Genomic DNA, 14,960 nt, shown 5'->3' on the forward strand with positions numbered 1-14,960 from the left:
AAGTTGACTAACTCAATCTGCTCTTCGAATGGCTTAATGGCTTTTTCCTCATGCTCAAGTAGACGAGACAATTCATCAGATACTTCTTCATCACTTTCTTCCCCAGCCTCAAACACAGGGAATTCAAAGTTTGGAGAAGGAGTAGGATCATTCTATTCAATGGGTTTAGAAACCAACCTGCATAATGATTTGATATTTTGATTTTAGAGAAGTGAATTGTGACCAAATATTATGCAGATGGACAATTTGTTATTTATTTAATCATGTTTTATGTGATTATCATTTTCAGAAAAGCAAAAAGTAAAAATAAAATATCATAGACGTGGATGAATAGAATTGCATTTTATTGATGATAAAAATTGAAAAATGCCCAACAATGTTCACTTCTCCCTTAGGCATAGGAGAAGAACTTTCTCAAAATAATGAAAAACAAATTACTTAGAGCGATGGACAATAACAGGAACATCAACAGCAACCCAATTGTTGCAAGCCTTTCCATGCGTCACAAAATTGGTGCAGTCTTCATCTTCATCACCCTCGATCACAGCGGCTGAGTGTTGTTCATTACCATGGATGAGTCCTCCGCTACGGAAACTCGGTTGCATATCTTCAGCTTTAACATTAGGCATCCCTCGCTGGAATCCCAAACCGGCTTTATTCTTGTTCTCGGCGACCTCTACCATACGGCCCCACTAATCAGTATTACCATCTTCAATAATTTTTTGCGTATCTTTGAAAGAGGACATGGGTGCCCCAGTTGTCTTCACTTCAGCAATAGATAGAGCTTGTAACGGAGTTCCAACCTCCTCTTCAGCTTCAACATATGAAAAAGATGACAGGTAGCTTACCAAAAACGCTTTCTCTCCATCCACAATGACAAGCTTGCCATTCTTCATAAATTTCAATTTCTGATGCAGGGTAGATGTCATAACTCCAGCCTCATGGATCCATGGCCTTCCCAACAAGCAACTATAGGCTGGGTAGATATCCATTACTTGAAAAGTAATCTGAAAATCACTCGGACCTATCTTCACTTGAAGGTCCACTTCTCCTATGACAGTCTTACGAGAACCATCAAATACCTTGACAATCACGCCCCTATACCTCATCGGGTGCCTTGATAGGATAATGTTGATAGAGTTGACTTGGGGAGTACATTCAAAGAAGAACTGATATCAACCAATACATTTGACAATGCATCCTCCTTACAGTTCATAGATATATGCAGTACTAGATTGTGATTTCTGCCTTCTTCAGGAAGTTCTTCATCACAAAAGCTCAAGTTGTTGCAGGAAGTAATGTTAGTCACAATATGGTCAAATTGATCCACAGTTACATCATGCTCGACGTAAGCTTGCTCCAACACTCTTTGCAATGCTTCTCTGTGCGCTTCAGAATTCATGAGCAGAGACAACACTGAAATTTTCGAAGGAGTTTGGAGCAGCTGCTCCACCACATTAAATTCACTTTTCTTGATTAGTTTTAGTACCTCATCATCATCATTAGGCTTCAATTTGCTGGATTCACCAGACTGACACATTGGAGCACTAATTGGGTTCACTGCAGGTACATCAATCTGCTTACTAACAGACACATCTTCTACATCCTTTGGAAAGACTGGACCAAAGACACGACCGCTACTGGTCACCTTCATAATATTGGCAATGTTTACAACAGAATTGGTCGTAGGCAACATAACCTCTTGACCATTCTCTATCATGGTAGCATTATACTTGTAAGGAACAGCTCTATCGAATGCATACGGGACGGGGCCCGCTAACCGTATCACTAACAGCGATACCGATCTGTTGACATTGTTATTGCTGCTACTATCAAATTGAATTACTACCCGCTCCGGGGTCTTAAACATTGGTACTATAACATTCACATCATCTATATCCCTCGACTGTTGAATCTGGATTACATTATCATCCATCAACTTCTGGATATCTCTCTTGACAATCGAACACCCATGGGGGTTTACACTACAAATTCCACAACCATCATGGTCGTGCTCACAATCACTGATGGTACATAGGGTCTTATGCATCTCTACCAAGGACCGACGAATACGTCGCACATCGAACACTCAGAAACTTCCTGGACAACCATCTATCATATTAACAGAGGAATTACCATTAGCAGGCAATGGATTAGCTCTTACATTCGGCGCACGGTCCTCACATGACACCATCCCACTTTTCACTAGCTTATGGACCTCATACTTCAATGGGTAATTTTTTTCGATATCATGACCGGGAGCTCCTTGATGAAAGGTGCAACGAAGTTCTGGCTTATACCACGATGGAAGTGGCTCTGGAATTTGTGGCGGATTTCTTGGTTGGAGTAGGTTCTTGAGAACCAAAGATGGATACAGTTCGGCGTATGACATAGGAATAGGGTCGAAAGAGACCTTCCTCTCAAAATTTTGTTGTTGTTGATTATTGGTGTTGTTGTTGTAATTGTTGGTTCTTTGTTACGGTTGTGGTTGACGTTGTTGTTGAACTAGCATTGATTTATTTTTTGAAAATACTGGAATAACTGATGAAACCTGATGATGATGCTGACGTGGGTGCGGATTTTTTTTGACATGAGGCCTCATCTGCCTCCCTACTGACACTGCATTAGTTTCACCTTCCTTCTTTCTGGAGAAACTGCTTCGATACTTCTTGCTTGATGACATCTCTTCTTTAGACAAACGTCCCTCTCGAACTCCTTCCTCTAACCTCATCCCCATGTTTACCATTTCGGTAAAATCACTGGGGGCACTAGCAATCATTTGTTCATAATAAAACGAACTCAGGGTCTTGAGGAAAATCTTGGTCATCTCCTTTTCTTCCAACGGAGGATTGATCTGAGCAGCAAGCTCTCTCCACCTCTAGGCATACTCTTTAAACGTCTCTTTGTCCTTCTGAGACATAGACCTTAGCTGGTCTCTATCAAGCGCCATGTCCATATTATACTTATACTGCTTCACCAAAGCTTCACCCAAATCATTAAATGTGCGACCACTACTAGAAAAACAGTTATTAGCGTCGGCCACTTTCAGACGCTAAAGGTGGAAAAACAGACACTAATATGTGGTTAGCATCGGTTTAGCGTCGGTGTCGGGCCTTGAATAAAAGGTGTGAAGCTACTGTGTAACGTCGGCTGAAGATACACCGAGGCTACGTAGCCTCGGTGGAACGGAGGCTAACGCGGACACTAATGGGACCGACGCTATATTGTTTCAAAACCATGAAAAGTCAATATTATGTTTAGCGTTGCCCTGTCCGACTCTAAAGTCAACAAAAAAAGTCAACATTTTTTGTATGCATCGATCGACTGGCATTGAGGTCAATTTATAAAACTCATGAAAAAAAAAGATAGCGTCCGTGTCACCGACCCTAAAGTCAACATAGAAAAGTCTATAATAATATTTAGCCTTGCATATGATATGGAAGAATAATCAAATCTCAAATAAGCCTATCAGATGAAGAATAATCATATTTACTTGGATATGATATGGAAGAATCAATCCATGGTCCATCCATTGATTTGCCTCTTAGCTCTCTACTATCTTGTAAAGATGTTGAAGAAACATTAGTTTGGCTATCATGTGATAGAAGCTCAAAGGCTTTAAATCTTGCGCCACTAGCACTATCGCTTCGCTTGATTATCGGCGCTTGAATTGGAGTGTTTCCTTCAAGCATGCTCACGACCGATGACATTGGTGCTCTAAGAGTTGGAGATGGATTGGTGCAAAGGAGTGCCAATTGCAGCATTCTCATGGCCTCTTCAGTTGAGTAGTTTGAACCAAGACTTGGATCCACCAATTCCAGAAGGTTTCCTTGTTCTTGGAGAACATAGGCCTTAAATGACATGCAAGATATAGTAATTATAAATTTTGAAACAAAGGAAATTACAATGAAAAGAGATACCAAGTGTAGCTTACCCAATCCAGAAGATAAACAAATTCCTCTTTTGGCCTATAATTTGTGTTGCTCATTCCACTAACAATCTCTAAAGCTACAACTCCGAAATTATATACATCTGCTTTGTCGGTTAAGTAACCCCGCATTGCATACTCAGGAGCCATGTAACCTCTGATAAGGAAACGTTTTGTAGGTTTGTGTCAGAGATTTTAAAAAACTTAATGAAACAATTTCTAGATAAGACTGTGTAAATGATTATAGCAGCAAGAAATACATAGATTGTAGTTAACATTGCAAGCATGACCGAAAATTGTAGACAACTACAGTCCATGCGGCCACAATTGCAATTTAAATCTATGAGTGCAAGCCAACGAATTATAAACAAAGTCTTTAGGATTCAAAACTTTATAATATTGTCGTATAATACTAACATTGTCCCAGCTATTCGCGTGCTGATATGAGTGTTTTCTTCTTCGTCAAGCTTGGCTAAACCGAAATCAGAGATTTTGGCATTCAGATGCTTATCGAGTAAGACATTAGTTGCCTTAATATCTCTGTGTACTATTTTCAACCTTGATTCCTCATGAAGATAGGCCAAACCTCTTGCTATCCCTACACAAATCTTCATTCTCGTGCGCCAGTCCAAGTTCAACTTTTGTTCTGGCTTACCTAGAAGAAAAGTTGTCTTTTAAAGTTTGATTTTAACTTATCAGAAACATATATAGACAACCAAAATCGGTTACATGAAGCCCTTACCGAAAAGAGCACGAGCAAGACTATTGTTCTCCATGTATTCATATACAAGCAGCAATTGGTTTCCTTCAATGCAACATCCATAAAGTTTCACAAGATTGGGATGCTGCAAAGCAGATATCATGCCTATTTCGTTTACGAATTCGCGGTTCCCTTGCTTTGATTTGGACGAGAGCTGTTTAACCGCAATCACAGCACCATCTGACAATATACCCTGCGAAATAGGCAATGCCTTCAGTATCATAGTTGAGGATAACCTTTCAAAGCTTTTAACATATAGTTTATCTAAATTTACCTTGTAAACTGGCCCAAATCCTCCTTCACCTATCTTATTTTCTGGATCGAAGTTATTAGTAGCAGCTTTAATTTGTCTCAAACTGAAATAACCTGTTTTCAATTCTAGGAGTTCTGCAATAAGATAAGTGGTTTACTCAGGAACAAGAAGTGAAAATAAAGCGGTCCATGTTTCAACCATGAAAATGTTTTATTTACTTAGAACTAAAATCTTACCTTTGTCTGTTTGATCTTTCCGAAAAATGTAACCCATCTTCCAAAGGACAAAAAGTATCAGCAAAACAAGTGCCAATGATCCAATCACAATTCCAGCAATTGCTCCGGCAGACAACCGATTCGAAGGAATTTTAAAGTCTAAAGCAAAGTATAAATGATTTTAAGAATATGAAATACAATGTAGTTTAATTGGTATATTTGATAGAAGGTTATGAAATCAAAACGATATGAAAACTAGTACTTACTTGGGGTCACAGTGATAGCAGATATAAGAGGTCCATATACACCTCTCATAGGGACTGCATTAGTTCCTTTTCCTGCCCATGATAAGTGGATTTGCAAGGTGCTATCATTAACATCAACGTTAAAGTCCCGAGTAATTCCCTTGCCAACTCCACCGGCTTCTTCCATAATGTTAAAGTCTTTTAAATATTTACGACCCTGTCATTATATAGTTTTGAAATTCGGAACTTTAGATTTGTTAGAAACCAGATACAAAATGAAATTCTAGTTATCAGACTTTGGATGTCACACTGGTTGTTATGACATCCAATTCTGCACAGACAGGGATTATGCAGAACTTAATTGTAAGTGCAGTAAATAACACAAGTAATTGTTCACCCAGTTCAGTCCAACATGACCTACATCTGGGGGCTACCAAGCCAGGGAGGAAATCCACTATTAGTAGTATCAATTCAAAGCTAAACTCACCCGTTTACAACTTATCACTTAATCCCTACCCAATGCAATTTCAATCTTAATCTAAGATCAGAGTTCCTACTCACTCCCCCTCAATCACCTCAGTGATATTAAAAACACTTTGAAGTCACACTTCAAAACAACTCTTGGTTATGCTTCACAGCTTAAACCAAGATACACAGCACTCACGCTTAAAAGCTTTGAGTGACACAACACTTACAACTCAATGAACACCCTATGCCAAAGCAATCATCTATTTGATAATGACTTGGCTTACAAGATACGTCTAATTCTAGACTCACAAAAATACAGCAGTGAAGTAAGATGGACACACTAAATCTTCACGCCTCAAAATCCCTGAAACTGAATGGAGGAATGCCTTCCTTTTTATATTGCAGCACCTGGGCTTTTGCACCTGTATATTCCTGAATTTTAGGTCACATACGTTCCCTCAAATTTAATATTTAGGTTGCTAACAAATAGGTTATTTGTTAGGTTCATTGAATGTAGCTTGGTTGTTGATTTCCTGGATTTTCTCTAAGCTGTTGACTTCCTAAAGAATAGCCTGAGAAAGCTGTAACAGAAAACTGAACAACCTACAATTTAGCATATGCTGTCAGGCATGAATGTCACGACATTCAGCTTGACATCAAGGTCCATATGCTGAGTCTGTTTTCCCAGAAACCAGACTGTACAAAACTGCTGACCTGTACATGATCAATATGACCATACTACAGTACCAGCTTACATTAGTAAATGTCAAAGTGTCCAACTTAACATTTACACAGTTGGCCTTAGGTTAGTTCTGTAATTCTCTTGAAGAACAAACTAACTAATATGCTGAAGTATAGCAGAACACCACTCTGCCCAATCTTCAGTAGCTGCTGTCAATGATGAATGTCACAACATCCAGTTTGACATTCAATCAGTAGGCCTTATGCCAGGTCTGGTTCTTCCTTGATAACCAGACTGCAAGTGAATACTAAGTTCTAACAGAGCTTCTGTTCCTTAGTATCTGTTGACAGGTATGAATGTCACAGCATTCAATAATCCTGTGTTAGCTAGTCCTGCAGTAACTACAATGTAGTTACATATACATGTCATGACATCAGTCAAGACATTTGTGTTTTACCATACAATGCAGCCAATTAAACACCTACAAACTCCCCCTTTGGCAAATTTTTGGCTAAAACACTTTGATCCCCATAACAGAGTTCATAGCAGCGGAATAATACTAGCTAATACACTCAGAGTGGCAGCACACTCACACACATGGAAGTTAAATAAAAACTTCACATAGCAGCACACATATATTCGAAGTTGCACCTAAACTTCAACATCAGCTGCAAGGGGGGAATCTTCAGATCTGTCATGAGAGTCTGTTGTAGAGACCCACTCTGTTTGTCAGGGGTATTGGTGGTTATTACTCCCCCTTTTTGTCACAAATGTTGCCAAAGCCAACAACATAGTCAGAGCACAATGACAGAGTTCCAGACTTGGTTTTACTTCACAGTTTCAACCAAGTTCACATCCACTTGATCTTGCTTCACAGCTTCGATCAAGTGATCACCCACTTTTGCTTTACAGTAGGTACCACCATATCAGATGCCATGATGTTGTTTCTGACATCCAGAACCACTCCTGCATGAACCGCATCCTTGAACTCCTGCAGATACAGTGGCCTTCTCTCTGTAGGGTGCCTCCTTACCCTCTTGTATCCACCCTTGTTGCAAGCAGCATAGCTATGATCTGTTGACCAAGCATAGCCTAGTACAAATTGTTTAATAGGCAGAGATATTAAACAGTTTATCCCAAACATCAGTGATTGCTATAATGTCTCAGAGAGACATATTCCCAGTTTGCTCCTTAAGTTTTCAAACTGAGTAGCATCCAGAGCCTTTGTAAATATGTCAGCCAGTTGAAGATCCGTGGCTACATGTTCCAAAGTGATCACCTTGTCTTCCACCAGATCTCTGATGAAGTGGTGCCTAATGTCAATATGTTTGGTCCTGCTGTGTTGGATGGGATTCTTGGAGATGTTGATGGCACTGAGATTATCACAGAACAATGTCATGACATTTTGAGTGACATTGTACTCAGTGAGCATTTGTTTCATCCAAACCAGTTGGGAGCAACTGCTTCCAGCCGCTATGTATTCAGCCTCTGCAGTGGACAGAGAGACACAGTTCTGCTTCTTGCTGAACCACGATATGAGGTTTTCTCCTAAGAAGAAACATCCACCTGATGTGCTTTTTCTGTCATCAGCACTTCCAGCCCAATCAGCATCACAGTACCCAGATAGGACAGGCTCAGACCCATGTGAGTACAGCATCCCATAGTCACATGTCCCATTGATGTACTTGAGGATCCTTTTGACTTGATTCAAGTGACTCACCTTGGGCTCTGCTTGATATCTGGCACACACTCCAACTGCATAGGAAATGTCAGGTCTACTTGCAGTTAGATACAGCAGACTACCTATCATGCTTCTGTACAGGCATTGATCAACACTGGGTCCTCCATCATCTTTGGTTAACTTCAGATGAGTAGGAGCTGGAGTCCTCTTGTGCCTGGCATGATCCATACCAAACTTCTTAACTATGTTCTTGGCATACTTGCTTTGGGAGAGAAACATGGAGTCCTCCATTTGGTTTACTTGCATTCCAAGGAAATAGGTCAGTTCTCCCACTAGACTCATTTCAAACTCAGATTGCATCTGGTGAACAAATTTTTTAACCATTTGTTCTGACATTCCACCAAAGACTATATCATCCACATAGATTTGAGCTATCATGATTTTGCCTTCCTCATCCTTCACAAACAAGGTTTTATCTATGCCACCCTTTCTGTATCCATTTGTGGTCAGAAATTCGGTTAACCTTTCATACCAAGCTCTGGGTGCTTGCTTCAACCCATACAAGGCTTTCTTCAGCTTGTATACATGCTCAGGTTGGTTAGGATCACAAAACCCTTTGGGTTGTTCCACATAGACTTCTTCATTCAGGTAGCCATTCAAGAATGCACTCTTCACATCCATTTGAAATAGCTTAAACTTCAGGATGCATGCTACCCCCAACAGCAATCTGATGGACTCAAGTCTAGCCACAGGAGCAAATGTCTCATCAAAGTCTACTCCTTCAACTTGAGTGTATCCTTGAGCTACTAGTCTTGCTTTATTTCTAGTAATTACTCCTTTCTCATCAGATTTGTTTTTGTAGATCCACTTGGTACCAATGATGTTGGACCCTTCAGGTCTTGGAACCAGCTCCCATACTTCATGCCTTGTGAACTGCTCGAGTTCCTCTTGCATGGCAATGATCCAGTATTCATCAGTCAGGGCTTCTTTCACATTCTTTGGTTCAACCTTGGAAACAAAGCAGGAATTTGAGTTTATTCCTCTTGACCTGGTAGTTACACCACTGGTGGGATCCCCTATGATAAGATCCTTAGGGTGGTCTTTCTGAATTCTGATAGATGGCACTTTGGTAGGTGCTTCTACTTCACATTCAGGAGGAGGTTCCTGTACTTCCTCAGGCTTGACTGGACTGTCAGTTGGACTATCAAGGAATGTTTCAACATCCTCCATGACATCGGTTCCTTCCTCTTTATCATCCACAATGACATTTATGGATTCCATCAGGACATTGGTCCTGTAGTTGAACACTCTATAGGCTCTGCTGTTCGTGGAGTATCCCAGAAATACGCCTTCATCACTTTTGGGATCTAGCTTCCTTCGCTGTTCACGATCTGTGAGAATGTAGCATTTACTTCCAAAAATATGAAAGTACTTCACAGTGGGTTTTCTACCCTTCCATATTTCATACAGAGTGGAGGAGGTTCCTTTTCTCAAGGTGACTCTGTTGTGAACATAGCACGCCGTATTCATTGCTTCAGCCCAAAAGTGCATAGGGAGCTTCTTTGCATGAATCATTGCTCTGGCAGATTCTTGAATAGTTCTATTTTTTCTTTCAACTATTCCATTCTGCTGAGGAGTTATAGGGGAGGAGAACTCATGGCTTATTCCTTCAGATGAGCAGAACTCATCAAACTTGGAATTCTTGAATTCAGTGCCATGATCACTTCTAATCCGGACCACACAACTGTCCTTTTCTCTTTGAAGTCTTATGCACAGATCCTTGAAGACATCAAATGTATCTGACTTCTCTCTGATGAAGTTTATCCACGTGTATCTGGAATGGTCATCAACCACCACGTAGGCATACTTCTTCCCACCAAGACCTTCAACCTGTATAGGTCCCATTAGGTCCATGTGCAGCAGTTCCAGAACTCTGGAGGTTGTGGAATGTCCCAGCTTTGGGTGTGACATCTTGGTTTGCTTGCCCACTTGGCATTCTCCACAGACTCTTCCTTCATCAATCAGAAGCTTTGGCATTCCTCTGACTGCTTCCTTGGATATGATCTTCTTCATTCCACTTAAGTGGAGATGGCCAAGTCTTCTATGCCACAGCTTTACCTCCTGTTCTTCCTTGGCTGAGGAGCAAGTTGTGGAAAAGTTAGAGAGGTCAGGTTCCCACAGATAGCAGTTGTCTTTGGACCTGGTTCCTCTCATAACTTCCTGATTGTCACCATTTGTCACAATGCACTGCTCCTTAGTAAACTGAACCTGAAAACCTTGATCACACAGCTGACTTATACTGATGAGGTTTGCAGTTAGTCCTCTTACTAACAGCACATTGTTCAGTTTTGGCACTCCAGAACAGTCCAGTTTGCCCACACCTCTGATTTTTCCTTTGGCACCATCACCAAAAGTCACATAGCTGGTGGTGTGAGGTTGAATGTCTACCAGTAGATTTTCCATACCAGTCATATGTCTTGAGCATCCACTGTCAAAGTACCAGTCTTCTCTGGAAGAAGCCCTTAGGGCAGTGTGTGCTATCCTAGCATACCATTGTTGTTTCTTAATGGGAACACATCGCTTGCGTGTGTTATGCTTAGGTCTGACAGGTGAGGCTCTGTTAGGGAAGCCATGAATCCAGTAGCAGAAGGCTTTTATATGTCCAAGCCTGCCACAGTGGTGACACCTCCAATTCTGGAATATTCTCTTCTGATGATCATTCATCCTAGCTCCTCGATGTTGAGACATCGGTTTTGACATCTGCTTGAACTTCTGAACTTTAGCCTTTGGGCGTTTGTGTTCAGCTCTTTTTCCAAATCCTAGCCCAGATTTGGTTCCAGACTGCTGTCCCACCTTTAGGATTTCTTCCAAGGTGTCAGTTCCCTTATTCATCATTCTGATGGATTTGGTCATCTGGTTCAGCTTGGAGGTCAGCAGGGCTATCTCATCATTCAGCCCTTCTATGGCAGACAGTTGTTTCTGTCTCTCATCTTCCAGTTCCTTGATGAGTTTCTTCTGCTTTTCACCTTGTGCACGCACTTCTGCACTGGTGGTACACAGCTTCTTATATGCTGCAGCAAGTTCATCAAAGGTCAGCTCATCTGCACTTGTGTCATCTTCAGAGACACACACACTAGTTAGTGCAGTGACATGTTTGGCAGATTCTCCTTCAGATTCACTTTCAGAATCTCCTTCAGACCATGTGATAGCTAGCCCCTTATTTTGCAATTTGAGGTAAGTAGGACATTCAGCTCTGACGTGTCCATACCCTTCACAACCATGACACTGGATTCCCTTCCCATGGTTGAACTTTTCTTCAGAAGTTGATCTTTTCTTAATGTCAGACGGGATGTTCTTGACATTGGGTCTACCTCTTTGATCAATCTTCTTCATGAACTTGTTGAATTGCCTTCCAAGCATGGCTAAGGCTTCTGATATACTTTCATCACCTCCAGTATATCCTTCTTCTGCCTCCTCTTCAGCATTAGATACAAAGGCTATGCTTTTCTTCTTCTCAGCATACTCACCTAAGCCCATTTCAAAGGTTTGGAGAGAACCAATGAGCTCATCTACCTTCATATTGCTGATGTCCTGAGCCTCCTCTATGGCAGTGACCTTCATAGCAAACCTCTTAGGCAAGGACCTGAGAATCTTTCTTACAAGTTTCTCTTCGGTCATTTTCTCACCTAGTCCACCAGAGGTGTTTGCAATTTCAAGAATATTCATGTGGAAGTCATGAATAGTCTCATCCTCTTTCATCCTCAGATTTTCAAACTTGGTTGTCAGCATCTGAAGTTTTGACATCTTCACCTTGGAAGTACCTTCATGAGTTACCTTGAGGGTATCCCAAACTTCCTTAGCTAGTTCACAATGGTGCACCAGCCTGAAGATGTTCTTAGTGATTCCATTGAACAGTGCATTCAAGGCTTTGGAATTTCCAAGAGCTAATGCCTCTTGTTCCTTGTCCCAATCTTCTTCAGGAATCTGCACACTGACTCCATCTTCATCAGTCCTCGTTGGATGTTCCCATCCCTTGTTGACAGCTCTCCAGACTTTGCTGTCTAGAGACCTTAAGAAGGCTATCATGCGAGGCTTCCAGTCATCATAATTAGATCCATCCAACATGGGTGGTCTGTTTGAGTGTCCTAAATCCTTGTCCATGGTACTAGAAAGTAACTTCCCTAGATCTCACCCAGAACTTCACAGGCAGGGTGCCTGCTCTGATGCCAATTGAAATTCTAGTTATCAGACTTTGGATGTCACACTGGTTGTTATGACATCCAATTCTGCACAGACAGGGATTATGCAGAACTTAATTGTAAGTGCAGTAAATAACACAAGTAATTGTTCACCCAGTTCAGTCCAACATGACCTACATCTGGGGGCTACCAAGCCAGGGAGGAAATCCACTATTAGTAGTATCAATTCAAAGCTAAACTCACCCGTTTACAACTTATCACTTAATCCCTACCCAATGCAATTTCAATCTTAATCTAAGATCAGAGTTCCTACTCACTCCCCCTCAATCACCTCAGTGATATTAAAAACACTTTGAAGTCACACTTCAAAACAACTCTTGGTTATGCTTCACAGCTTAAACCAAGATACACAGCACTCACGCTTAAAAGCTTTGAGTGACACAACACTTACAACTCAATGAACACCCTATGCCAAAGCAATCATCTATTTGATAATGACTTGGCTTACAAGATACGTCTAATTCTAGACTCACAAAAATACAGCAGTGAAGTAAGATGGACACACTAAATCTTCACGCCTCAAAATCCCTGAAACTGAATGGAGGAATGCCTTCCTTTTTATATTGCAGCACCTGGGCTTTTGCACCTGTATATTCCTGAATTTTAGGTCACATACGTTCCCTCAAATTCAATATTTAGGTTGCTAACAAATAGGCTATTTGTTAGGTTCATTGAATGTAGCTTGGTTGTTGATTTCCTGGATTTTCTCTAAGCTGTTGACTTCCTAAAGAATAGCCTGAGAAAGCTGTAACAGAAAACTGAACAACCTACAATTTAGCATATGCTGTCAGGCATGAATGTCACGACATTCAGCTTGACATCAAGGTCCATATGCTGAGTCTGTTTTCCCAGAAACCAGACTGTACAAAACTGCTGACCTGTACATGATCAATATGACCATACTACAGTACCAGCTTACATTAGTAAATGTCAAAGTGTCCAACTTAACATTTACACAGTTGGCCTTAGGTTAGTTCTGTAATTCTCTTGAAGAACAAACTAACTAATATGCTGAAGTATAGCAGAACACCACTCTGCCCAATCTTCAGTAGCTGCTGTCAATGATGAATGTCACAACATCCAGTTTGACATTCAATCAGTAGGCCTTATGCCAGGTCTGGTTCTTCCTTGATAACCAGACTGCAAGTGAATACTAAGTTCTAACAGAGCTTCTGTTCCTTAGTATCTGTTGACAGGTATGAATGTCACAGCATTCAATAATCCTGTGTTAGCTAGTCCTGCAGTAACTACAATGTAGTTACATATACATGTCATGACATCAGTCAAGACATTTGTGTTTTACCATACAATGCAGCCAATTAAACACCTACACAAAATATGAGCAACATTTTGGTCGAAACTAGAAACTAAGCGCCGGTCTGGATTGGTTTATTTGAGTTTATCTACGGACATAAGTACAAGCAGAACTGTCTGTAAGAGCTTATAGGAACAGCTTAAGATATGTCCATAAGCTGTTTTCAACTAAATTCCATAAACTCTATAAGATAGCTTATGAAAATAGCTTTAAAATGAGAAGGGTTTGATTTTGTGGTATCTTTTTTTTATAGAAATAGGTTATACACAAGCAAGCACTTATATGATAAAAGTTTATGCTATAAGTGCTTGATTAAGATACTTACCAAACAAAGCCTAAGAAAGAAGTAGTTGTGTATTCATTACTTACTTGAATTGAAACATCGAATATGCGCCTTCCAAAAATGCTAAAAGTCCGGTCATTAGAAAACATTATCTCAGCAAAATGAAGTTTCACATTATAATTTCCCTTCATCATACAAAATCCAAAGTAGTTAAGAGATATCGGCGCAATGCGGGCTGTTTGGTAGTAGTGTCCAGAAGACTCATTAATATTCAAAGAGAAAACATTTCTTGCCACATAATCAGCTTTTTCATTTCCTAGAAATACTCCTGTGCTGCTATAAGCCCATTTTCCATCAGCACTTTCAACAAAGTTTGAAATTCCGCGTAAATGTTCGTCGGCTTCATATTCTTTGTCATCAAACTCAATTGCAGGATTTCTTTCATTGGTCTGATTCCAATCATTACATCCATATCCCTACTCTTGGAAATAAATTCACTTGGTCTAATGGTAGGAAAGGTAGGCAGTTAACAGAGAAAAGGTTGGATCGGGAAGCCTATAGTGTGGATTGGCTTTAGGCTGTCTTGTGATTTTCAAGAAGCTTGCAGGGAGAGTTCATATTTTTTAAGAAAACCATTTCTGGTGCAGGTTTTAGCTTTGGCTGCTGTGTCAGCTGGTGTAGCAGTTGCAACTGTATCAGATTTAGAGTTCAATTTGTATGGTAAAATGGCTAATCCTACTCATCGCTATTCAGGTAAAATGGCTAAGTTAAAATGGCTAAGTTAAATTCAGATTTAGAGTTCAATTTGACACCACACATATGTTCATAACAGGAGTATCATAGAAACTATACAGCTTTCACAAACACAGCT

At 40.5% G+C, this 14,960-nt stretch overlaps 1 protein-coding gene across 1 annotated transcript; it reads right to left on the reverse strand.

Moving 5' to 3' along the window:
• Positions 1–3,455: 3,455 nt before the first annotated feature.
• Positions 3,456–14,725, reverse strand: LOC127137055 (probable LRR receptor-like serine/threonine-protein kinase At1g53430). Its single transcript, XM_051063552.1, has 9 exons — positions 14,669–14,725; positions 14,176–14,565; positions 5,423–5,618; positions 5,178–5,315; positions 4,963–5,075; positions 4,671–4,881; positions 4,346–4,583; positions 3,935–4,085; positions 3,456–3,851 (listed from the first exon to the last, which is right to left on the reverse strand). The coding sequence occupies exons 1-9, from the start codon at positions 14,723–14,725 to the stop codon at positions 3,456–3,458; spliced, it is 1,890 nt and encodes a 629-aa protein (XP_050919509.1).
• Between the last annotated feature and the right edge of the window lie 235 nt (positions 14,726–14,960).

This window comes from Lathyrus oleraceus, chromosome 4 (assembly GCF_024323335.1).
Source record: "Lathyrus oleraceus cultivar Zhongwan6 chromosome 4, CAAS_Psat_ZW6_1.0, whole genome shotgun sequence".
Classification (NCBI taxonomy): Eukaryota; Viridiplantae; Streptophyta; class Magnoliopsida; order Fabales; family Fabaceae; genus Lathyrus; species Lathyrus oleraceus.